General features: G+C 39.3%; 1 protein-coding gene and 1 pseudogene across 4 annotated transcripts in view; one reads left to right on the top strand and one right to left on the bottom strand.

Moving 5' to 3' along the window:
* ADK (adenosine kinase) overlaps positions 1 to 24,022 on the bottom strand; it is a gene marked incomplete at both ends in the record, with an annotated part of 558,240 nt that overhangs the window by 119,520 nt on the left and 414,698 nt on the right. For all 3 annotated transcript variants that reach the window (XM_080694398.1, XM_080694396.1, XM_080694397.1), the window contains one exon: positions 14,404 to 14,439. In XM_080694398.1, coding sequence (XP_080550524.1) covers positions 14,404 to 14,439 — 36 coding nt within the window. The remainder of the gene's footprint in view (positions 1 to 14,403; positions 14,440 to 24,022) is intronic.
* Positions 1,308 to 3,195, top strand: LOC308261930 (tubulin alpha-1C chain-like; annotated as a pseudogene). Its single transcript has 2 exons — positions 1,308 to 1,320; positions 2,160 to 3,195. The product of its transcript is annotated as a tubulin alpha-1C chain-like (transcript).

The raw sequence follows: 24,022 nt of genomic DNA, 5'->3' as shown, positions 1-24,022 counted from the left end.
ATTTTTTATTTGGAAACTTGCTAAGTTGCTGAAGGCCTAAATTGTTGAGGCTAGCTTTGAACCTGTAATCCTCCTGTCTCAGCCTCCCCAAAACTGGGATTATAAGCATGTGTCATCATACTCGGCACTTTTTGAAAGAGGGTCTAAGATACTCAGGGCCTCACTAAGTTGCAGAGGCTGGCCTCGCTATGATCCTCCTATTTCAGACTCCCAGGCTTGGCTAAAGAGAGGTTTTTAAAATGAGGATTTTTTTTTTTCCCCCCGATACTGGGGATGGAACACAGGAGCATTCTACCTTCGAGCTACACCCCCAGCCCAGTTTTTTATTTTGAAACAGGATCTCACTGAATTGCAAGGGACCTCACTAAGTAGCTGAGGTTGCCCCCAAATCGCAATCCTCCTGTCTCAGCCTTCCAAATGCTGGGATTACAAACATGTGCCACCACGTCTGGCTTAAAAAGAATATTTTAGAAGCTTACAGAACATAATTATGCTGACTTGCGGCATAATACAGTTGCTTAAGAGACCCGGTTTCCAAATTTAAAAAATATAAATAAGTAGGTCTGGGAGGTAAATGGGCTTCTAGGAACCCCAGTACCACCAAAAAAAAAAAAAAAAAAAAAAAAAAAGAATAAAAACTAGAGCTGAGGGTGCAGCTGGAAGGTAGAATGCCCTGGGTTTCACCCCAGCACCCCCCCCCCTCAAAAGCCTTTCTTTTAGGTGGTAAAAAAAAAATAAAGGCTTGATTCCATGATTGCTTTCTGCCAACACTGTTAGATGATATAATTGTGTATGAGACTTTTATAATTTAATTTTCTTATTTCAGACCCAAGATGAGTTAAATCTCACAAAAATTTGACTGTCAAACTTGGCAATTCAGTATTGAAATACACTCTTCCAATATAAACCATGTTTCTGGATTTATGTAAACATTATTCTATTTGTATCCATACCCACAGTTCATGCAAAATCCCTTGTCACTTACTCTGGGATCACTATCAGTAAACATCTAATTTAAACTTCTCATTATGCCTTGAGAAGCCATTGCTTGATCACAAGAATTGATTCTTATCTGGTATAAAAGCTTCACTGAGGTGTGGTTGTGCATACTTGTAATCCCAGTACTTATGAAGCTGAGACAGACTCAGCAATTTAGGAAGGACCTCTGCAATCTAGTGATACCCTAGAAAAACAAACAGAGCTGACAGTGTATCTCAGGAGTATAATCTCTAGTACCTGGTTCAATCTCTAGCACCACAAAACAAACACAAACACAAAACAAAAACCTCTTTTCTCAGCCAGGTATCATGGCTCATGCCTGTAATACCTGTATTTGGAAGGCTCACATACTTGAGACCAGCTGTGGCAGTTTAGCAAGGCCCTTAGACTCTGTTTCAAAATAAAAAGGGTCAATGGTGTAGCGTCAAGGCAGGATGCCCCTGGGTTTAAAGTACCCACTAAAAATAGGGGTGACAAAGTGAGAGTGCACAGCTGTAAACCCAGTACATAGGAAGTGGAGACAGGAGGATCAGAGGTTAGAGGGCAGCCTCAGCAGCATAGCAACATTATCAGCAAGACACTGTTTACAAACAAAAAATAAAAAGGATTGAGGTCCAGCTTGGAGGTAGAATGCTCCTGCGTTTAGTCCCCAGTACCAGTGAATAAACAAAAAAACAAACAAAAATTCTTGACCCGCAATTTTATCTTCCCCAAACTACAAATTTCTGGTTTACAGAATTTACCCATCTCCCTCCTCCTTAGTTTCTTCTTCATCCAAATGTACACAATTTAACAGAATAATGAAATTATAAGAAATTTTAGAATATGACAGATCTAGTAAGTCTAGACTTAGACTTAACTACTTTGTGACCTTAGTAAGGTTAAGAAACCTCTCTAAGGCTCCATTTATATAGTGACAGATAAAAAGAGAAAATATTCAATGAAATGGTGTTGATTTGGTGGTGTAGCACAGTAGTAAAGCACATGCCTAGCATGTACAAGGCCTTAGGTTCAATCCCTAGCAGCAAACCTCCCCTCGGGATATTTACTCATGCCAGAAATGACAACACATTCCTCTAGTCCCAGGACAGGACTGCAGGTTCAAGACCAGTCTCGGCAACTTAGAGAGACCGTAGTGTTTGTAGATCCGGAACCCACAGTCACTGATGAAGTCCACACTGGCACCTACTGCCAGCTCTGCACTGGCACCTACTGCCAGCTCTTCCACCCTGAGCAGCTCATCACAGCCAAGAAAGATGCTGCCAATAACTATGCCCGGGGCCACTACACCACTGACAAGGAGAACATTGACCTTGTCTTGGACCGAATTCACAAGCTGGCTGACCAGTGCACAGGTCTTCAGGGCTTCCTGGTTTTCTACAGCTTTGGCAGGGGAACCGGTTCTGGGTTCACCTCCCTGCTGATGGAATGGCTGATTATGGCAAGAAGTCCAAGCTGGAGTTCTCCATCTACCCAAGCCCCCAGGTTTCCACAGCTGTCCTGGAGCCCTACAACTCCACCCTCACCACCCACACCACCCTGGAGCACTCTGATTGTGCCTTCACGGTAGATAACGAGGCCATCTATGACATCTGTCGTAGAAACCTCGACATTGAGCGCCCAACCTACACTAACCTGAACCACCTTATTAGCCAGATCGTGTCCTCCATCACTGCTTCCCTCAGATTTGATGGAGCCCTGAATGTTGATCTGACAGAATTCCAGACCAACTTGGTGCCCTATCCTTGCATCCACTTCCCTCTGGCCACATATGCCCCTGTCATCTCTAGCAGAGATCACTAATGCCTGCTTTGAGCCAGCCAACCACCAGATGGTGAAATGTGACCCTCGCCATGGTAAACCACCATCAAGTTTGTGGATTGGTGCCCCACTGGCTTCAAGGTTAGCATTAACCACCAACCTCCCACTGTGGTACCTGGTGGAGACCTGGCCAAGGTGCAGCGAGCTGTGTGTATGTTGAGCAATACCACAGTTGCTGCTGAGGCCTGGGCTCGCCTGGACCACAAGTTTGACCTGATATATGCCAAGCGTGCCTTTGTTCACTGGTACGTGGGTGAAGGGATGGAGGAAGGAGAGTTTTCTGAGACCTGTAAGGACATGTCTGCCCTAGAAAAAGATTATGAGGAGGTTGGAGCAGAGAGTACTGAGGGAGAAGATGAGGGTGAAGAGTATTAACTTTCCGACTGCAGATCTTCACTTTTTGTCTGAGGATTGTCTTACCTCTGTTCTGTAATTGTGTGTTTCAGTCCTAAACCATCAATTTTTGTTTGTTTGTTTGTTATTGGTAAAAAAAAAATGGGAGTATGGCTTGGAGAAAGAATGTCCCTGGGATCAATCCACGCATACCCCCCCGTACACACACCCAAATACAGGTAGAGGTATAGCTGAGAGGCAGCATGCTCCTGGCTTTAATCCCTGTAACACCCCACACATACACACAAAACAGTAATGTTACAGTGAGGAAAACTGACAGATAACCAGTGATCAATTTAGTGATGCTAAACTCAGTTGGACAAAATAAGATTTGGGTTTTTTTTTTCCTTCAGCACTGGAGATTGAACCTAGGGGCATTCTATTTCTGAGCTACACTGCCTGCCCTATTTTTATTCTTTTTATTTATTTATTATATTTTGGTGGTACTGGGGTTTCTGGAAGCCCTTCTACCTCTGAGATGCACTCTATTTTATACTTTTTTAAAATGTGGAAACAGGGTCTCTTAAGCCAGCGCTGTTGGCTTCAAACCTGCGTGATCCTCCTGTCTCCGCCTCCCAAGTGCGGGGATTACAAGTGTGTGCCATCACGCCCAGCTTTTTATTCTTTATTTTGAAACAGGTCTCCCTGAGTTGCAAGGGCCTAAGTAGCTGAAGCTGTCCGCGAACTACGATCCTTCTGTCTCAGCCTCCCAAATGGTAGGATTACAAGCATACCCTCCACACTCAGCTTAAAATAGGATATTTCCATAAGTCCAAAGAATCTCCTCCAAAATACTTACTACAATGGGAAAGCATTAACTTTTCAGAGGATAAACCAGCAGATACCTTCTTAACCCGGTGATTGAGGTTACTATCACCAGCAATAAGAAATAAGATATTATGACATTGTTTATCTTCCTGTGGTTTTCTAGCCCCAAATGCTTAATTTTAGCTGAGTGTGGTGGCACAGCCTCTAATCCCAGGATTTGGGAGGATGAGAAAGCAGGATCTAAGGTTTGAAGCCGGCCTTAGCAACTTTGTGAAACTCTCTCCCTTCCTTAGAATTGAACCCAGGGATATTCTACTTGTGAGCTACATTCCCCAGCCCTATTTTATTTTTTTTAATTTGGAAACAGGGTCTCCCTAAGTTTAGTGAGGCTTTCTAAATTGCTAAGGCTGGCTTTGATCCTGTGACCCTTCTGTCTCAGCCTTCCAAGTACTGGGATTACAAGGTGCAAGACCGACCTCCCTTCCTTCCTTCCTTCCCTCCCTCCCTCCCTCCCTTCTCCCTCCCTCCTCTCATCTTTCTTTCTTTTTTTGTGATGCTGGAAACTGAACCCCGAGGCATTCTACCTTCAAGCTACTCCCCCACACCAATTTTATTTCCTACTTAGAAACAGAGTCTCAACCGGGCATGGTGGCGCACGCTTGTAATCCCCGCGCTTTGGAGGCTGAGACAGGAGGATCGCACAGGCTCAAAGCCAGCCTCAGCTACTTAGTGAGGCTCTCAGCAACTTAATGAGACCCGGTTTCCAAAAAAAATATAAAATGGGTCTGGGAGTATAGCCCGGAGGTAGAAAGCCTCTGGGTTCCACCCCCAGTACCACCAAAAAAAAGAAAAGAAAAAAAAAAGAAAAAAAAAAAAGAAACAGGGTCTCATTAAGTTGATGATATAGTCTCACTACTTGCTGAGGCTGTCCTCAAACCTGTGATCCTCCTCTCTTAGCCTCCCAAGTACAGGGATTACAGGCATGTGGCACCACACCTGATGTAAGACCTCATTTCAGAACAAAAATAAAACATTCAGCAAAATAAGAAAGCATTAAGCAAACTCAAACCAAGAAGCATCATATAAAATGTTCAAAAGCATCAAGGTCATGAACAACAAGGAAAGAGTGAGAATCTATCAGACTTTGGAGATGCAACACGAGACCCTGGATTCGACAGTGTAATAGAAAAAGGAGAAAAGCAGCCGGGCGTGGTGGCGCACGCTCGCAATCCAGCATTCGGGAGGCTGAGACCAGAGGATCGCGGTTTGTGGACAGCCTCAGCTACTCAGTGAGGCCCGCCGCAACTCAGTCAGACCTTATTTCAAAATAAAGAATAAAAAATTAGGCAGGGGGTGTAGCTCAGAGGTTGAATGCCTCTGGGTTCCATCCCTAGTGTTGCAAAAAAAAAAAAAAAAAAAAAAAAAAAAAAAAAAGAAGAAAGAAAAAAAGTAAAAAGAAAAAAAGAAAAAAAAAAGAAAAAGGAGAGAAGAAAACTTAGTGAAATCAGAATAGCCTGTAGTTCGGTTTTTGGCATTTTACCAAGGCTAATTTTCATTTACCTTGGTTATTTAATATGTTAACATTCAATGAGACTAGGTGAAAGGTATGTGAGAATTCTGGTTTTTTTTTTTTTTTTTTTTGCAATTTTTCTAAGACTAAAGTTATTTTACAATAAAAATTAAAATAGTTGTGAGGATGAAAGAGGATAAGGTCAGTGAAAGAGCTCAATGTAGTATTTGGTCCATGCTAAGAACTTAATAAATATTAATTTCACCCCTCTTAATGACTCACTTAAATACTTCCTAAAACTGTCAATTCTTTAAGTTGCCCAAATCTCAGGAAATGGCCTTCAGAGTTTTGAGTGTTGGGAATTCAATTATAGTATCTAATAAGAGAGTAGAAAGATAAAAAGGGGGAAAGAAAGCTCATATAATCGAGCTGAGCCATCCTACAGCTCTAAAGTGGTCATTACATCTTAACATCTCTAGACAGAAGGTATTAGAATTATCCCTATTTTATAAATGAAGAAACTAAGAGCCATGTATACAGTCCAAAGTACTCATTAATCTTCACTAGCCTAGGCAGTGGATACTAGTACTATATTCCATTTTATAGATGAAAAAACTGAGTCAGAGGTTAAAAAATTGGCCTAAGGCCAAAAATACACACAGTGGAACCAAGACCAGCACCCCAAAGACTGATTCCAGGAGCCACAGGGCCCTTAACCTCTGTCCCTTGCTGTCTACAGATCTTATTGTTTCTACATACTCTGGCTCTTTTCTTTTTAATGTAAGCATGTATGTGGTACTGGGGATTGAATCCAGGGACGTCCTACCTCTGAGGTATACCCCTAGCTCTTTTTATTTTGAAATAAGCCCTCACTAAGTTGCCAAGGTTGTCCTTGAATCTGAGGTTCTCCAGGCTCAGCCTCCTGAGTACTAGGGCTATAGGTGTTTACCACAACACCATGCTTTTTTTTTTTTTCCTTTTTAATACAAAACTTTGGAATGTTAAAAGCATTGTTCTTCTACCTTCATGAGCCATTCCTGATCCTGCATTTAAGTTTGAAAGTTTTTCCTTCATTATTCTGGCATATTCTTACACCAATGAATTAGAATTTTTAAGTTTCAATATAACTCTAATTTTTCAAGGTCATTTTAAAATCTAGTTTCCTCTCCCAATGTGTTAGTACATGAGAGAGAAAGCAGAGAGTTTTGTAATAGAGAGCACCACACTCAGCTGAGCTCTAGTGTGTTAGCTATGTGACCTTGAACAAGTCATGCGGCCTAATTTTTTAATCTGTTGACCTGATAGTGCAATACATGCCCTATCTATGTCTTAAGGCTTATGTGAGTATTAAATGTGTTAATGGTATGTTGGAGAAGATTTTATAAACTGTGAGGCATTTTTTAAGTGTAAACTTGTCCTTGTACTGTCACTGGTGATCACATACCTTCAACTTAGCATTGTCTTCCAAATTAAATAATATATTCTCTTCTTTCCATTTCCCCCCTTCATTCCATTTTAGCAAGCTGATGCTAGAACATTAAGCAACCCTGTCACAATGTACCTACTGCTGTAGAATTCCCGCTCCCACACATCGCCTCACTTGATGAGACCATTTTCTGTTTTGTTTTCCATACAGAAACTCCTCTAGTAGTGGTGTCCTGTGATGTGTCAGACCAGTCCATTCTCCTGCTCCCTTCCTCTCACTCCTCCACCAATCCAGGACACTGGCCTTCTGCTGGCCCTTGGACTTCATGCTCTTTGTTGTTTGGGGGCCTCTGTGTTCTTGTTTCCTCTGTTTAAAATGTGTTTCCTTGTCTGAGTGTCTGACTTCCTTTTACAATCACTACTAAATATTCCAGTTTCTCAGGGAGTCCTTTCACGGTGATCACATCTAGAACAGGCACCCTTCCAACATACTTCATGACACACTGGTCATTTCTGTCATGTCTCAGGGCCCCTCAGAGTGTGTCAAGTACACAGTACATGCTCAGTAAATATCTGTAATAAATAATCAAATGAAGAGAATTAGGAGACCATCGTATCTCTCTTCCTCTTAGTTTCTTTTAAAACTGTCCTCTTTGGGATCTAGGCACCTATGAAAGCAGTAGCACATTCTCTTAGCCATCTGAAACTGTGAGCGGTCCTTCACATAAGCTTAGAAAGAACACAGGAACCTGAGAATCACCGAAGAATTCTCTGAGAATCAACACCACTCTGTAGACTTCCTTCCTTCCTTCCTTCCTTCCTTCCTTCCTTCCTTCCTTCCTTCCTTCCTTTTTGTGGTACTGAGGGGTGGAACCCAGGGGCTTTCTACCTTCAGGCTACACCCCTAGCCCTATTTTATACTTTATTTGGAAACAGGGTCTCACTAGGTTGCTGAAAGCCTCACTAAGTAGCTGAGGCTGGCTTCGAACCTGTGCGATCCTCCTGTCTCAGCCTCCTAAGTGCTGAGATTACAAGCGTGCGCCATCATGCCCATCTCACTCTCTAGACTTTCTATTCAATGTTAATTAATAGATCTTTTTGAGATGATATATATGTTCTATAACCACACTGTACAATAAAAAAAATCATTAGCTACAGAGGATATAAAATCTGCTGAGGTCAAGTTTGGCACCATATTAAAAAAAACTTTGCCTCCCCCTGAGATAAGAGTTCTCGTATGTTCCCCAGTCTGGTCTCAAACTCAGGGGGTCAAATGATCTTCCTACTTTAGCTTTGTGAGTACCTGGGACTATAGACACACACCAACTCATTTTAAATGTTATTTAATGTTAATTAATTTTAATTAATTAATTTCTTTTTTTTTTTGCGGGTCTGGGGATGTAACCCAGAGGCATTAGAGCTCTGAGCTACACCCCCTGCCCAATTTTTTATTCTTTATTTTGAAACCGGGTCTCACTGAGTTGCAGAGGGCCTCACTAAGTAGCTGAGGCTGTCCGCGAACCGCGATCCTCCGGTCTCAGCCTCCCAAATGCTGGGATTACAAGCGTGCCCACCATGCCCGGCAATTAATTTTAATTTAAATACCAATGCGGCTAGTGGATGAAGTACTGGATAGCACAATTCTGTAGTTTGCTCTCTCAGTGGAATATGATGATAGAATACTTTTTGGTTGGAGAAAGACTAAGTCTTGGGATCCTATGAGTAGAGTCATAGGCTGTAGGGGAATTAGGAAAAGGGGAAAAGATGGCTGGGTTTCCTCTATGGAAAAGTATTAAATTTTAGAGATCGAAAGCAAGAAAAGTTAAATTTCTTTCTTGAAGAAATGCAGAACAAACAAACCAGTAGAGAGGCATGGATTCTTTTCACCATTTAGCATAGCCTCTGCTACAGAGACAATGAAAATGCAGAGAATATGTATATTTATCTATATTTAGGCTTTAGAGATATTTTCCCACATTATTTAATTTAAATCAATCTTAATAATTCTTAAAAGCTTCATAATAAAACATGCTTTTAAGTACGTTATTTTTATTTAGGTTCTAAAAATATGGACCTTTAATCAGTTCAGCTCAGAATAAGGTAGATTTTAAAATGTACAGTCTGAACTTATTTTCCAGAATAATAAAAAGCCTTATGAAACTTTTTACCCCAAGAATTGTCATTTTAAATTCTTAGCAGGTCTGTCATTTAAATCAGGCACTATGCAATTTTCCATCACCTATGAAAAAAAAAAAAAAAAAACCCTCTCTCTTCTGCTTTGTGCTCAGCCCAGCTCCAGTTTTTATCTCATTCTCCGGTGCCTCTTAAGCTGCTGCTTCTCACTGAAAATTGCCTGATTTGTTCTAAAGATTAAAGATTAAAAAAATAATGATTACCTAAAATTTGCAGAGAAGCTCACACGAATACCATAAACAATGCCACTGAAGCTATTTCCTGACGAATGAACACTGGTTATTTTTAGAGACATGTGGATTGGTCCGTCAGCAGACAGCACTAGTGGCAGCACTCGGCGGCTTCGGGAACTGATTGGGATGGAGGGTAGGACGGCAGTGCGGGTATGAATAAGAGTGCTCACCTTCCTTTTCTTTTAATCTTTCATTTCTCTTTTCTTATCCTTGCTCCAAATTTAGAGGTAACGTTAAAGTTGGGGCAGTTAAATGCAGATTTTTGCCTAGTTTGTCACACTAGCCTTGAGAACATTAACATACTTCCATAGATAGTGATTTAATCTGGTTTTATTAAGAATATTAAGTTCTTTTTTTGTGGTACTGGAGATTGAACCCAGAAACATTCTACCTTCAGGCTACATCTCTTAGCCCAATTTTATTTCTTCTTTGGAAACAGGGTCTCACTAGGCTGCTGAGAATCTCACTACTTGCTGAGGCTGTCCTCCAACCAGTGATCCTCCTGTCTCAGCCTCCCAAGTACTGAGATTACAGGTGTGTGGTATCATGCCCAGCTAGAATACAAAGATCTAAACGTATGCTTTCATATTTCTGTCTAATGAGTTAAGGAAACTTTAATGACACTATAAAATTACTGAGGTTCTCTAGATATCATTCTATACATGACTATATTAACAATGCTCACTTGAGGCTATTGTAAACATGGCTCGTATATATTCTGTGATGCTTGTAATGTTTTCGGGAACCCATAAAGGGACACATGAAGACCCCATGTGTGTTATACAATCTAACATATCACTGTTGACAGCACTGACAGCAGCTTTGCTATGTGAGGAAGTAATAAGATATGTGATTATAATCATCATTACTTTGCTTAAATGCTGTATTCAATTATGGGAGATAAGTAGTAAAAAGAAACAATTCTAAAACCAGTAAAGAAGAACTAATGGAAAGGTTAATATAACAGTGTTGACTGGTGGAAAATAGAAAAACTAGTTTGTTGCTAAGACTGAATGGAAACCATGCACGTTCAGAGCAAGGAGCTCATAGATGAAAGTATAAATTAATCAGGTTCATGAAACTAAAAAAATGATTATGTAGGACACGCACAGTAGTATATACCTGTAATATCCATACTTAAGAGGTTGAGACAGGAGGACTGAAGGTTCAAGGCCAGCCTCAGTAACTTAGTGAGACCCTGATTCAAAATAAAATGTAAAATAGAGCTGGGAGTGTAGATGAGAGGTAGAATGCCCTTAGGCTCAATCCTCAGTAGGCTCCACCCAAAAAATTATTATGAATGTTGGGTACAGTGGCAAGTAATCCCAGTATTTGGTAGGCAGAAACAGAAAGATCGCAGGCTCAAGGCCAGGATGCAGTAACTTAGTGAGACCCTGCCTCAAAATAAAAATCAAAAAGGGCTGAGGGGCCTAGTGTGATGGCGAGATGTAACCTCGGTACTTAGGAGGCTGACACAGAGGAGGATCCGGGTTTGCAGCCAGCCTCAGTTATTTAGTGAGGCCATCTGCCACTTAGTGAAATCCTGCTTCAAAATAAAGAATAAAAAATACGGCTGAGGTGTACCTTGAAGGTAGAATGCCCCTGGGTTCAAACCCAAATAACAGAAAAAATACAAAAAGCGCTGAGGGTGTAGTTCAGAGGCAGAATGGCCCTAGGTTAAATTCCCAGTACTAGCTCCCAATTTTTTGTAGGTACTATAGAACTAAGGTTGTTTGTTATGCATCATGTTATATATTTCTAATTATCTGCGAAATTGGTTATTTTTATAAAACCAAACTATATTTTTATGGTAGCATGGTAATTTATGGGTTATATAAATTTATCTTCTTCTTCTTTTTTTTTTTTGCAGGTCTGGGGATGGAACCAAGAGGCATTTGACCTCCAAGCTACAGCCCTTGCCCAATTTTTTATTCTTTATTTTGAAACAGGGTCTCACTGAGTTGCAGAGGGTCTCACTAAGTAGCTGAGGCTGTCCATGAACCACGATCCTCCAATCTCAGCCTCCCAGTTATATAAATTTATCTGCTATGAGCTTGATCAACAAAGAATTTTTTTTGTCAACAAAGAATTTTTTTGTCAACAAAGAATATAAAATTTTAACATTAAAACTTAATTTAGGGCTCACTGTGATGTAGTTCAGTGGTTCATATGCTCATGATAAAAAATTTGGTTTTATTTACTTATATTTATTTAATTTTTGTGGTATTGGAGGTTGAGCCCAGAGGCATTCTACCTTCGAGCTACATCTCCAGCCCAATTTTATTTGGAAACAGTCTTGCTAGATTGATGAGAGTCTCACTACTTGTTGAGGCAATCCTTGAACCTGTAATCTTCCTGTCTCAGTCTCCCAAGTATGGAACTATAGGTGTGTGCCACCATGCCTGGTTCTTTTTTTGGTGTGTATGTGGTAGGGGGTAGGTGTAGTCTACCTCTAAGCTACACCCCAAGCCCTATTTTAGTTTGAAACAGGGTCTTGCTAAGTTACTGAGGACCTCACTAAATTGCTGAGGCTGGTCGTGAACCAAGATCCTCCTCTCTCAGCCTCCCAAGTACAAAGATGATAGGCATATGCCACCATGCCTCATTTAGTAATTTGTTTTGCTGTGTGTGTGTGTGTGTGTGTGTGTGTGTGTGTGTGTATGTGTGTGTGTGTGTGTGTGTTACTGGGGATTGAACCCAGGGGCATTTGCTCCATTTTTCATTCTTTATTTTGAAACAGGTCTCATTAAATTGTGGAAGACCTCACTAAGTAGCTGAGACTGGCCTCGAACCTGTGATTCTCCTGTTTTAGCCTCCCAAGTACTGGGATTACAAGTGTGCGCCACCACACCCGGCCTCATTTGTTTTTAAAATTGAATACTCCCCCAATTTTGTCCTACATTTCAATTTTCAGTTTGGGTAATTACAAAGTGAAACTTAAATCAGAAGAAAACCATGCTGGGCATGGTTTTAGTAATTTAGAGTCCTCAGTGATTTAGCATTACCTTGTAGTTCAGAGGTAGAATATGCCTGAGGGTTCAATCCCCAGTAAGTGCCTTTCCAAAATCAAACAAAAATTAAAATAAGCAGCAAAACCCTTGAAAATACTTTTTCTACACAACTCAACTCTATATTCACTAGAATATATAAAATAAAAAAGCAAGAAATTATAGTTCTCATTAATTGAGTATTTTTTGGGGGGGGGTACTGGAGGTGGAACCCAGAGGCTTTCTACCTCCGGGCTATACTCCCAGATCTATTTTATATTTTATTTAGAAACAGGGTCTCACTAAGTTGCTGAGAGCCTCACTAAGTAGATGGGGCTGGCTTCGAACCCGTGTGCTCCTCCTGAATCAGCCTCCTAAGCGCGGGGATTACAAGCATGCGCCACCACGCCCGGCTATTAATTGAGTGTTTTAAGGCTGCCCTACCCTGTAATAGATTTTTTATAGGATGAGAGAAAACTTATACTACATAACTCTACGAAGAGGAAGCTCTATTTCTGGTTTACTAAGTCCATATATAACATATATGTACATTATTTTGTTACTGGTAATGAATTTGACTTTGGTACATTTAAATAATCATTCCATCACAAATTCATATACCTTTCTGTAAAGAGTGCAAGGCTAGTTTATTAGTACTATAAAATCAATGCTTATGGGTCCTCTAGATAGTACACAATACTGAACATACAAATAAGGAGAGAGTTCCTATAATCCTAATTAAATTTTTTAAAGTGCTTTCATATAAGTTGTTGTACAAGACATTCTGCATAGTTATGGCTCAATAAATATCAAAGTCACCCAGGCATGGTGGTGCACGCTTGTAATCCAGTATTTGGGAGGCTGAGACAGGAGGATCACAAGTTCATGGCCAGCCTCAGCTACTTAGTGAGGCCCTCTAAAATTTAGTGAGATCCTGTTTCAAATAAAGAATAAAACGTAGGGCTGGGGATGTAGTTCAGAGGTAGAATACTCCTGGATTCAATCCCCAGTACCAATGAATGAATGAATGAATGAAAGAATAAATAAATATCAAAGACATAAAAGACACTAAGTTAATTCTCTCAATTAACCTAAGTTCATATGAAAGCCAGTGTTTTCTAACAATAAATTAGATGATGGATATTAAACAGATAAAAACTTGGTCCTGGCCTGGTGTGGTGGCACACACTTGTAATCCCAGTACTTGGAAAGATGAGATTGGAGGATATTGGGTTCGAGGCCAGCCCCAGCTACTTAGTGAGGCCCTCCCCAATTTAGTGAGACACTGTTTCAAAATGAATAAAAAATTGGGCTGCGGGTGCAGCTCTGAGGTAGAATGCATCTGGGTTCAATACCCAGTACTGAAAAAAAAAAACCCTTCATTTTGACTATTGTCTTAATTTGGCCATCAACAATCGCATGGAGTTTTGAATCTCAACAAGATAATACTTTGAAAACGAAAACAGAATTAAGACTTGGAAATTAAAGACAATTATCAATATTTTGTTTCAGAAAATTAATGTGTATTTTATGTTATCTAAGAAAGAGAGAGAAGAAAAAGATTAAAACAAGTCCATGTGAACAGGATTTAAGTTAATCAGTAAGCACAACCTTTTGGAAATTAATTAGCATAATGATAATCTACATGTGATAGGGTTGAAATTATTTAAGCGACATCATATTTCACTGTTTAGTCTTGCTCCACTACTGCCTTAGTAGTGAATCTTTATGAAATGTAATGCAGCTAATGAGGTAGCTTTTTAACTGAACAAACTGACAGGCCCCATATCTGCAGAGGCAGCTTGAAACCGTGCCCAACCTCTTGGCTTCCCAAGAGGCTTTTCAAAATTCAATAAATAACATCTGTAGGCGATGTTGGGTGCAGACCTAGCAGAGTGCGTCATAACACTGTGCTGGCAGAACAAAGAAACCATGACGACTGCCAAGTTTCCATGGCAACTGCAGCGAGGCTCTGAGAGTATAATAGCACATCAATCACTGTCCAAAAGAACTTCATTATCAGCTAGAAAAAACCTTTAGGATCTGTTTAGTGTGCAATTGTGGGTTAACTCACCTCAAAGCCTTGCTCTCTAGCAAAAGTGGCAGCTTCCTGAAGAAGAAGAAGAAGAAAAAAAAGAACAGTTAATTATAAAGTGCTAGGTAATGAAGAAATAATCCATTTTGAAACTCATTCAGTCGTCTTTTTACACAATTATCTCAATATACCCACATAGTTCAATCTTTATTCTTACACCAAAAAAGATTTCTGTTTTCTCTTGGCATAAAAAAAAGGTAGCATAATGTCAACACACTTCACAAGGTAGAATAAAGAAGATGTAGTGCATGTTTTTACTGTAGCAGCCTCAGTGAGCTGGGGTGTTCCAACCTCAGCACAAGGAACATGCTGGTGGCTATAATCTTAATTACAACAATATCTCTCAAAAAGCTCTTCTGTAGAGAAGCGTGCCTACTAATAAATGTATAGATTCAGAAAAGTAATCATTTGTAATTTTCATGATGAAATTTATATACTAAGGATCATTAATGGATGTTAAATTTATTGGATTACGGGGAACTGGGTGTTTCCATTGAATCAAAGTATCACAGATGATAGTCTGTGGTTAGAGGGGGCAAAGCATAACTTTGTAATGTAGACATCAAACTGTTGTCACTTTAACCTTTGGATGGATCTACCATATAGATAGCACTGCTCACAGTGGGACCACTAATATTGTGCCATTTGTTATTATGCAGTACGAAGTTCACAGCATTACCTGTAAAGTTTTTTTTTTTTTTACACTAGGGATTGAACCCAGGGGCATTCTATCTCTGAGATATATCCCCAGCCCTATTTTATTCTTTATTTTGGAACAGCATCTCACTAAGTTGTGGAGGGCCTCCCTAAATTGCCGAGACTGGTTTTGAACCTGTGATCCCCCTGTTTCAGCCTCCCAAGTACTGGGATTACAAGTGTGCTCCAACCATACTCAGCCTACCTATAAAGTATTTGACCAAAAATTTTAATACAAATTAATAAAAACTTTAGTCCAATAACTTGCAATGGCTAAATAATACAGAGGATAGGAGAACAAGTTAAAAGATACACTAAGAAAGCAAATGGACAAATCTATAAGGTAGGACATCTATAACATAACTAATTTAGTCCCTCTAACAAGTTCTTGTCAATGATAAGTGGAGAGAACAAATTCACCAAGAGAACTATACAAATTTTACTTAGATCCTGTTTTAGCCAAATCAGTTATAAAAGACATTTTTGGGACAACTGGAGAAATTTGAATATAAAAAATGAGAATTAGGTAATGTTAGGAATCATCAGTTTGATAAAAAAGTCCTTAATTTTTAGAGATATAACTTGAAGTATTTAGGAATAAAGTGTGATGAAACATATAATTTACTTTAGAATACTTTGTAAAAAAATGGAACAAAGCACTGGGCGTGGTGGCGCAGGCTTGTAATCCCAGCATTCGGGAGGCTGAGATCGGAGGATCACGGTTCACAGACAGCTTCAGCTACTTAGTGAGGCCCTCTGCAACTTAATGAGACCCTGTTTCAAAATAAAGAATAAAAAACAGGGCAGCGGGTGTAGTTCGGAGGTCGAATGCCCCTGGGTTCCATCATCAGACCCGCAAAAAAAAAAAAAAAAAAAAAGGGAGCAAAGCAAAATTGGCAAAATATTAAGAACTGTGAAATCTAGATGTATATGATGGTCCAGAATCTCTACTATTTTCTGTATTTGAAATTTTATCTAATAAACAGTCCAAATCCCCCAACAATTTCCCCTTTATTTAAAATGACAGAGTAACCAAAAGTTGAATATTTAAAAAGTGGTAAAACTTTTTTTTTTTTTTTTTTTTTTTTTTTTTTTTTTTTTTGCGGGTCTGGGGGTGGAATCCAGGGGGCATTCGACCTCCGAGCTACACCTCCTGCCCTATTTTTTATTCTTTATTTTGAAACCGTGTCTCACTGAGCTGCAGAGGGCCCCATTAAGTAGCTGAGGCTGTCTGCAAACCGCAATCCTCCGGTCTCAGCCTCCCGAGTGCTGGGATTACAAGCGTGTGTCACCACTCCCAGCTGGTCAAACATTTTCAATACATAAAATTCTGTTTCAACATAAAAAAATAAAATAGGTTTGGGAATGTAGTTTGGAGGTAAAACGTCCCTGGGCTCAATCCTCAGTACCACAAAAAAACAAAAACAAAATAAAAAACCCATAAAGTTCTTTTGGATTTTAAATAATCTAAGAACATAATCTGATGAACACTGCAATTATTATATATTCTAATGCCTTTATAACAGGTTATCAAGTGACAAAAACACATCTGTGTAACCAAATCTTTTCTCCTTTATGCTGCCTTGTGCATATATTTTAAGTTTAGGACTGGTAGAAAATGAAGGCAATATTACTTTTTAACTATACTCTCAAAAGAAAAAAAATGCAGACAACTGTCAAGAGCCTCTACATCTTAACTTACATTCCTCCAAAACTGTCTTTGCCAAGAGATATTAATAGAAGGATGGGATTTGAGCCTGAGTAGTGAGCAGATCCAAGTCAACTAAAACGACTGCTGCATCAAACCATGTAAGGCAGAAAGTACAGTCAGTGTCTCCAGCACAAATTTGGGGACTACCTACATGTTGAGGAAAACACTAAGAAAAAAATGTATGTTTGTACTATGGTCTAATATGTTAATAACACAAAGATTTAGAGAACCATTTTCAGGGTTTAGAAAGGTTAAAATGTGTGATTACAGCTGAACACTGAAGTCAGCATAAAGTGATAAGCTAAAACACTATTCCTTAGAATAATTACTAAAAAAGAGTAAGGCTGACCAAGCTAGCCTCAGTTGATGTAGATGCTTTCCCCAGAAATATTCTGAATTGACAACTGGCTTAAGTAAGGTTAGCTTCTTGAAAATTTACTTACAACAGAACTCTGTACATCACAGTCAATAATATTTGCTGGCTGGGATATCAAGGAAGAGAATAAGATATCAATGTCATGTTTTCTAAGCTATCATAATTAACCGAACTAATTCCTATATGAAAAAGACAATGAAAAAGCTTGGCTAGAACTTCATCAGAGCCATAAAAGAACCCCAGAGGACCATGAAAAAAGTTAAAATAAAGAATGTATAGAATTAAAACTGAACTTAAAGACTTAAATCACATATAGCAGTTAAATTGTTTTTTAATGTCCAGGTTTGCTCATATAATTGTAATTAGGAATTAACTGCAATCTGACATGGTACAGAAGAAATAAATGCAAGAATATACATATATAAATGTCAAATTATTATTTTTTAAGGAACCCAGGGCCATAGGACATTTTCACAACTGTAAATAATTCTAAGCACCAAACCTATATCTAGCTGAGAAAGAACATACTTAAGAAAAGCAAACTCAATTTTCCAAGTGCCCTTTGCACAGGTTTGTTGAGCTGTGTCCTATCACTAGAAAAGCTAAGCACTTGTTCTGTGGTCTAAGATGATCTTATCTTCTGACTTCCTCCCACCTTTCTTTGATCTCTGGCGGGTGCCCCTAGTTACTCCAGTAGAGAAGGCAGCTGGCTCACATCACTGCAGACTTTCCCACAGCTTAACGTCTTATTTGAAGGTGTTTGTAGATAGAATGATGAAACAACATTTATTTTTCCCTTTCAGCAAAACAAACAAAACAACACAGGGGAACAGTATGACCCAGTAAAGATTTGAAGCAGAATTTTAGTTTTCCGATTCATGGCATAAAGGAACAGAAAGTAGGAAAGAAAGAATGGATATAAATGGTGGGCAGAAAAGTAAGGCAAGTTCCAAGTATCAAGGGTAATTCCAAGTGAACTGATCACTCTAAATTGAAAAGGACTTTTTCGTGTGCCATCGCAGGAAAAGTGAGAAAAGAAAACAAGCAAGTCCCCATCTGTGCTGCCCCAGGGCGCCTCATACTGAGTTTCACAAATCTAATGAAGCAGTCAGGTTAAAATCCAACTGCAGAGTGGATGTGACATGTGGAGAACAGCTAGGGTTAGAAGAGAGAAGCAGGGCGGCTCCTAATGCAGGTGATTATCCATGTGATAATCATTATATTTACAGGCTTTCTATTTTAGATCTGACATCAGAAATCACAAAGGAGGAGGGATTAAAGAAATAAACAAGCAACACAGAGGTTCTCCTGCTCCCCGGAGAATATAGCACTTTCATTCATGCATGGCAAGCAACAAAAGCAAAAGCAAACAAGCAGGAAAGAGTATTTCTGCAAAGGCTGGATTTTACATTAACACTTCTTTCCATTTTGATAACTTCGTTATTATTCAGTTCCTCAGACAGGTCACATTTGCGGAATCAGTTCCCATTGTTGTCTCTGCTAGAATACAGTATCATTTTTGGTTTACAATGAATGAAACTCACATAATATGTCTTTTACAACAACAGAGGCATTTTTCCCTCCTAGAATTGAGTGTTGTGAGTAAAATGACATATAATTAAAGTTTTAGACTCTCATCTATACCGCACCACTTAAGTTTTACAGTAGTCTTACTTCTTCACCAGCCAGACTAAAAGGGAGTTGAAACAACCATCAAGTATGATTTTTTAATTGAGATTAAAAAAGGCCTGAAATTCATGGTTTGTGAAAACTATGGAATGCTTATATTAAGAGTTAAAGAGATCAGGAACCCCAGTACCACCAAAAAAAAAAAAAAAAAGCACAACCTTCAGATTATACAGGAAAAGAGAAACGAGAGCATGCTGGTGTGCACGAAAGACGACTATTTCCTTTAAATCAATTGAGAAAATGATTCTTGTATTTTGTCTGATAATACTTAGGTTCTACTTTTAAAGGTAGATCTACTGTAATTAATATTAAACTAAAACCACAACTTGCTCATATTCACTTCAATTCCAGTAAGTCTTATATAGAATTTCTATATATTGGCTTTGTATCCTGGGACTTTGCCAAATTCACTTATTAATTGTTGAAGGTTTTATTTTATACTGGAGATTACTTCGAATTTCCTAGATAGATACTTATGTGAATCATGATTATGTAAATCATCTCTATGAAGAACGACAGTTTTCTCTATGACTACTAACCACATCATAAATATATTTCGAGAATTTAACAAATGCCTTTAAGTGAAAAATCCCTCTTTGCTCTAGGGTGATGAGAAGGGTTTGATTCCTAGGCATGACAACTATCATAGCCCCTAACTTGTCTTCCCAATTCTTCCATTGTGCACATTAACACAATGAACCTAGCTTAGAGCTATTATCTGTTTGCTCAGTATAGGCTGAAAGTTCACATATTGAAACAAAACAGAGGAGGTCTAGCTTAGAACCAGCAAAAGATAGTCAGGTGTGGTGGCACACGCTTGTAATCCGAGTATTTGGGAGACTCAGCAGGAGGATTGTGGTTCTCAGACAGCCTCAGCTACTTAGTGAGGCCCTCTGCAGCTTAGATCCTGTTTCAAAATAAAGAGTAAATATAGGGCTGGGGGTGTAGCTCGGAGGCAGAATGCCCCTGGGTTTAATCCCCAGTACCCCCCCACACACACAAAAGCATACTGTAAATCTAATTTGTGTAGTATAGAAGAGATAGGATGGTAACTCTTTGTATTTCTACCTATATCTATGTATACAGCTCTTTTAGAAATCCACGTATTTCGAGGTATAATTCCCTCTTGGAATGGTTTTAAATGCAATGTAAAACTGGTCAGGAGGCAATAACAGTTAAATGGAGAGTCCAGGTCTTAGAATCCAAAGACTTATGCCATCACACTATGGTCCCAAGTTTACAGCTTATTTGCTGTATGAACTTGAGCAAACCACTCAATATTTCAGTTTCTTTAAAACTGGAGCTAATGCCGGGCGTGGTGGTGCACGCTTGTAATCCCTGTGCTTGGGAGGTGGAGACAGGAGGATTGCACGGGTTCGAAGCCAGACGTGCTGGCTTAAGAGACACTGTTTCCAAATATAAATAATATAAAATAGGTCTGGGAGTGTAGCCCGGAGGTAGAAGGGCTTCCAGAAACCCCAGTACCACAAAATAAATAAATGGATAAATAAATGGATAAATAAATAAATTGGAGCTAACAATACCTATTTCATTGTATTGCTGCTAGGAAAAAATAAAATATCTTATGTGAAAGTATAATATTCAGCCTGCTGGTAAGATCTCAGGATAATTTAAACAAATGAGTTCCATAGAGAGTACATTCAGTATTTTGTCCTCTCTGTGGATGCTACAGATTCTATACGTAATCATCAAGCATGGCTTCCAGTAATCCCTGTTTCTGGTATTCAGACCCTGCATCAACTTTCATCTTCTCTCCTGGAGTTTGGGCTAGATCTAGTGATCTACTTCTAACAGATATATGACAAAAGATCTTGCTGCTCTTTCTGAGCTCCCCACTCTAGAGAAAACAAGTTGTCATGCTGTGAGTAGCACCCTTACAGACATGACTGACATTCAGGATCTAAAGACTGCAAAAAGACTTGTGGGTAAACTAGGAAGTGGATTCTCCCCCAGGTGAGCAGCAAGATGACCAGAACTCCACATTATACCTTATGAAAGACTCTGGGTCAAATTAAGTTATGCCTGGATTCCCTGTCTACATTTTACATATGAGGATCCTAAAACTTAGAAAGGTTAAGTAAGAAGGAAAATTCAGATGATTTCTCATTCAAATTATGTTAACAATAAATGAGACTAAAAATATTAGGCAGCCAAAACCCAGGCCAACAATTAGAGTTTAGTTATGAAAGACTTAATCCTTTCACAAAGTAAGGATCATCCGCAGATCAATTACATGGTCAGCAAATTCTGGAAAGAAAATTTAGAGCCATGTTCTCTCAATGGTTTTATATGGCTGATTATGATCAATCATTTCTTCAACAAAGATTAATTAAGTATAAATATCCTTTGCACAGAATTCATTTTTAACATCAAGTTTTTTAATTGTCAATGTCTTTTGTTATTCTGAGGCAATAATTATCTTACTGAGACTATAGTAAGATTTTTAAGTAGTGTTAGAATCCTTGGGAGAGAAAAATATTAAGTTCTAATACCACTATAAGGTCTGCAACAGCTGCAGCAATGATATACTTTCAAGTCTTGCTGAAATTTAATGATAAAGAAATACCTGCTGTTTCTTTCTTTTCATACAACATATATCATAACATAAAGGCTTATGTTGCTTAAGCCTCTAAATATTTTCTCATGCTGTTCTTTAGACTACGAGTTACCTTTTCTTTATGCTACCTACAATGCCATTTTTATGCTTTTCTTATACTTTAAAAATTTTATATTATTTCTGATGAGAAAAATTTTAATTCATAAATAACATAAATGAAGGCTGGAGAAAACTGTTAGGTAAAATTCAAGCCCTGGGAATCCCTTTTAAAAATAAATTTCATTCACAAAAATATCTGTACTGGTTTTTCTAAAAAATAATATAACATACACTTTTTTGGAGACTTTTAACCTGTACTGACATTTATTACCATATGCTTCCTGTCCAGAATGCTGAATAGAAATATTCTTTAACATTTACTGAGTGCCAAAAACTGTGAGGCAATTTATAGCTATAAACACAGTTATGGCCTCTATCCAATAGGTTTATAATATAAATTAGATAGATAGTATATAAATTACACCTCAATAAATGAGACTAAAAATAATAGGCAGCCAAAACCCAGGCCAACAGAGTTTAGTTATGAAAGACTTAATCCTTTTACAAAGTGTTTTATTAGCTGACCTATCTATTCTAGCAAGAAGAGCTGCTAATTCCCACTTTTAAGCACATTTAATGGTGGCAACTAAAGGAAAGTTAAGTTAGGAAAAGTGCTTCATCAAGTTTAAGACTGATTAGTTATTTGGATTAACTTTTTCTGGAACAACCTGAATTTTTAATTTTTGAAGAATGAGAGGAGAGAGGACATTCCAAGAAAATTCCCATATTAGTAGCACTGGGTATTTTTCATTTTTAATGAGGTAATGGCATAAGGCTCAAGTAATTTATTTACTCAACAAATGTCTTTTCATCTCATTTGATCTTTAAAAAAAATCCCAAGGCCGGGTATGGTGGCACATGATAGTAATCCCAATGTTTGGGAGGCTGAGACAGGAGGAATGCACAGGTTCAAAGCCAGCCTCAGCTACTTAGTGAGGCTCTCAGCAACTTAGTGACACCCTGTTTCCAAATAAAATATATAAACAAATAGGTCTTGGAGTATAGCCCAGAGGTATAGGCCCCGGGTTCCAACCTCAGTAACACACACACACACACACACACACACACACACACACACACACACTCCCAAGAAACAGGTATTACCCTCAGTTTATAGATAAAAATCTGAAGTTTTTTGTTTGTTTGTTTGTTTGTTTTTTGGTGGTACTGGGGTTCCTGGAAGCCCTTCTACCTCCGGGCTACACTCTCAGACCTATTTTATATTTTTATTTGGAAACAGGGTCTTTTAAGCCAGAAAGGCTGGCTTCGAACCTGCACAAACCTCCTGTCTCCGCCTCCCAAGCGCGGGATTACAAGCGTGTGCCACCACGCCCGGCTAAAAATCTGAAGTTTTAGAGATTAAAGTATGTCTAAGACCACAAGCTGGCAATTGTTCAAGTTAGATCTGAAACTTATTTTGTGTGTGGTACTGGGAATTGAATCCAGGGGCATTCTACCTCCAAGCTACATCCCAGCCCTATTTTATATTCTTTATTTATTTATGTTTATGGTGGTATTGGGGTTCCTGGAAACCCTTCTACTTCAGGGCTACACTCCCAGACCTATTTTATATTTTTATTTGGAAACAGGGTCTCTTAAGCCAGCATGGCTGGCTTCGAACCTGCGTAATCCTCCTGTCTCCGTCTCCCAAGCGAGAGGATTACAAGTGTGTGCCACCATGCCCAGCTATATTCTTTATTTTGAAACAGGGTCTCACTGAGTTGTGGAGGACCTCACTTAGTAGCTAGGCTGTCCGTGAACTGCGATCCTCCTGTCTCAGCCTCCCCGGTACTGGGATTACAAGTGTGCGCCACCATGCCTAGCTCAAGATCTGAGACTTTCTGAAAGGTCTGTGATAGTCTGCTACAGAGGAATTCTTTTAGATTTTATATGTTTGAGAAAGTCATTATTTTGTCTTTGTTTTTAAAAGATAATTTGCGACCACAAAATCAGCGCCTTTCATAGCCAGAAAACACCATCACCAGAGAAACAAAAAAATCACCAGGCTCCAGAGAGAAAGCGGACTGAGAACAGAGCTCAGAGCCACAGAGGAGATACACCGGCCTCACGCCCAAGGACGCGGCAGCAGCGAATTCACCGGACGGCTACAGCAAGCCGAGGTGAGCCGCTGCGGAACAGCCAGGCGGGATCGTTCGGCGCAGGGAGCATCTAAAGCTCCCAGTGGCTGAGCTCAGCACACACTGCAGGGACTCAGAGTGGAACTCAAAACCAGAGAAGAAAAAATACGCCAGTCTCACGGCCGAGAGCATAGCAGTGGCGCCATATTGCCACCGGTGGCAGCAGCAGTGAATTCACCGAGTCCAGTACAGCTACATCTGCGTACTCAAGAACAGTGAGTCAAATTGCGGGCCACAGAGGAGAAATCCCAGTACTGTACTTCCTGGGACTTGACCCAGTGGGGGAGTGGGGTGGCAGAGATATCACACCA

The sequence above is a fragment of the Muscardinus avellanarius genome (genome assembly GCF_963383645.1).
Source record: "Muscardinus avellanarius genome assembly, chromosome: 4".
Lineage (NCBI taxonomy): Eukaryota > Metazoa > Chordata > Mammalia > Rodentia > Gliridae > Muscardinus > Muscardinus avellanarius.
Note: the sequence above shows the minus strand (reverse complement) of the source record. Positions and strands in the feature narration are given on the sequence as shown.